The following is a 1,912-nucleotide window of genomic DNA, read 5'->3' as shown; positions in this document are numbered from 1 at the left end:
TGTCCCCCTCCCCCCCTGCCAGCAGGATGTGCCCCTGGGCCCCAGCCCCCCCCGCCCCTGAAAGGCCGGGGGGCCCTGCTGGATCAAATCCAGCAAGGGGTGCAGCTGAACAAGGTTAGGGCCTTCCCAGCATCCTTTTGAATGGGGGGCAGGGAGAAGTTGGGGGAGATGGGGCAGAGGGGTATTGAAGTGTGTATGAGGGGTCGGTTATGGGTATTTCTGGGGAAAGTTCATTTGGTGCTGAGATGTGCCCAGCTCTGGGGTGGGACATCTGGGGAACTGCTGAGTATAATACAACATGGGGAATTTCTCAGTGGGGAAAGCAGGATGTACAAAGCTCTTGGGAGGGGTAGCTGGGCAACAGCTGATTATAACAGGACGCCAGGAGGGCTGTGCGGTGGAGCAGCTGAGGAACAGCCCAGTATAATGGCACTGGGAGAACCAAGATGTGCTAAACTGTGGGGTGGAGCAGCTGGGAACAGGCCAAGTATAACCCTACTTGAAGAAAGCAAGATGCAGACAGCTATGGAGTGGGGCAGCTGGGCAACAGCTGAGTATAATAGGGCCCCAGGAGGGCTGGGATGCACCCAGCTCTGGGGAAGGGCAGCTGGGGAATGGCTATGTATAATGCTGTGCCATTTGCCCCACTGCAGACCCCCGATGTGGCGGACTCCCCGCTGCCAGCCCAGAGCTCAGAGGGTCTGGTTGGGGCCCTGATGCAGGTCATGCAGAAGCGCAGCAAGGTCATCCACTCCTCCGGTGAGTCCCTGCATCTGGGAGGTAGGGACGGGGGGGGGTGCAGATTTGGGGTGGGGCAATACCTCTTTCTCCTGCCCCTCCCCTACTCACTGTTCTTCCCCCATCCCCTCTTCCAACCCCACAGACGAAGACGAGGATAATGGAGGTGATGAGGATGATGACGACGAGTGGGATGATTAATTGCTCCACTACCCTTGCCTCCCTGCCTCAGCTTTACCCAGAATCCCCCTCTTCAACCCTCACCCAGACCTAGCTCCCCAGAATACCCCCCCTTCTCTCTATTATCCTTTAGCACCATTGGTGATTCTAGTGGGGAATTATTACCCCCCTGTAGGGTTGAATCCAACTTACCCTGCTGCTGTGATCTTGGCAAGATCTAACCAACAAGCCTAGCTTGAGTTTTGATGATCTTATGCTATGGCAGTGGCGTGGAGGAATATGAGACCAGAACAGGGTTGAGGAAGAGTTTAGAGGGCAATATTCATATTCAGGCTGAGGTTTGCATCCAGCATGGCTCTAGGTTTCAATTTAGTCAAGAAGTTAAGTTCGATTTGAAGTGCTTTTTATACCAGGAGGGTGGTGAGGGGTTGGGATAGAGAGAAATATAAGATCAGAGCAGGTTTGGGAACAGGTTTTAGTGGGGAGCTTCCTCTCAGTGCTGTGTTTGCCTCCATTTTGGCTATGGGTTTCCATCTAGGTGAAATGTAGCAAAAAAGTCAAGCTTGATTTGAGGTAATCTTTTACTGGGGTTGGTGATAGGGGAAATACAAGGTTAGGGCAGTTTTGAGCATGTGTTTTAGGGTGGAAGATTCTTCCCCAGGCTGGGTTTGCCTCCAGCATGGCCACAGGTTTTGATCCTGGCAAAATCTAACAAACAAGCCAAGGTTTTAATTCAGTTTGTCTCTGTTTCAATCTCAGCAAGATCTAACCAACAAGCCACATTTGATTTGAGGTGAACTTTATGCTGGGTGGTGGGGGTGTGGTGATTAACGGGTGGGAGCACATGAGATTAGAACAGGTTTAAGCATGGGCTTGGAATGGGGGAAATTCCTCTTGGAGCTGGGGTTTGCATTCAGCTTGGTTCTGTGTTTGGATCTTGGCAAGATTAAACAAACAAACCAGATTTGATGTAAAGTGATCTTTATACCGGGGG

At 51.9% G+C, this 1,912-nt stretch overlaps 1 protein-coding gene across 1 annotated transcript in view; it reads left to right on the top strand.

Annotated features, from left to right (window-relative positions):
- WAS (Wiskott-Aldrich syndrome) overlaps nucleotides 1-1,882 on the top strand; it is a 6,841-nt gene extending 4,959 nt beyond the window's left edge. The window contains exons 11-13 of the mRNA XM_025213664.1: nucleotides 5-114; nucleotides 654-759; nucleotides 884-1,882. Coding sequence (XP_025069449.1) covers nucleotides 5-114; nucleotides 654-759; nucleotides 884-939 — 272 coding nt within the window. The 3' untranslated portion in view covers nucleotides 940-1,882. The remainder of the gene's footprint in view (nucleotides 1-4; nucleotides 115-653; nucleotides 760-883) is intronic.
- The last annotated feature ends 30 nt before the right edge of the window (nucleotides 1,883-1,912 follow it).

Source organism: Alligator sinensis, unplaced genomic scaffold (assembly GCF_000455745.1).
Source record: "Alligator sinensis unplaced genomic scaffold, ASM45574v1 scaffold137_1, whole genome shotgun sequence".
NCBI lineage: Eukaryota > Metazoa > Chordata > Crocodylia > Alligatoridae > Alligator > Alligator sinensis.
The sequence above is the reverse complement of the archived record's forward strand: the minus strand, read 5'-3'. Positions and strand labels throughout refer to the sequence as shown.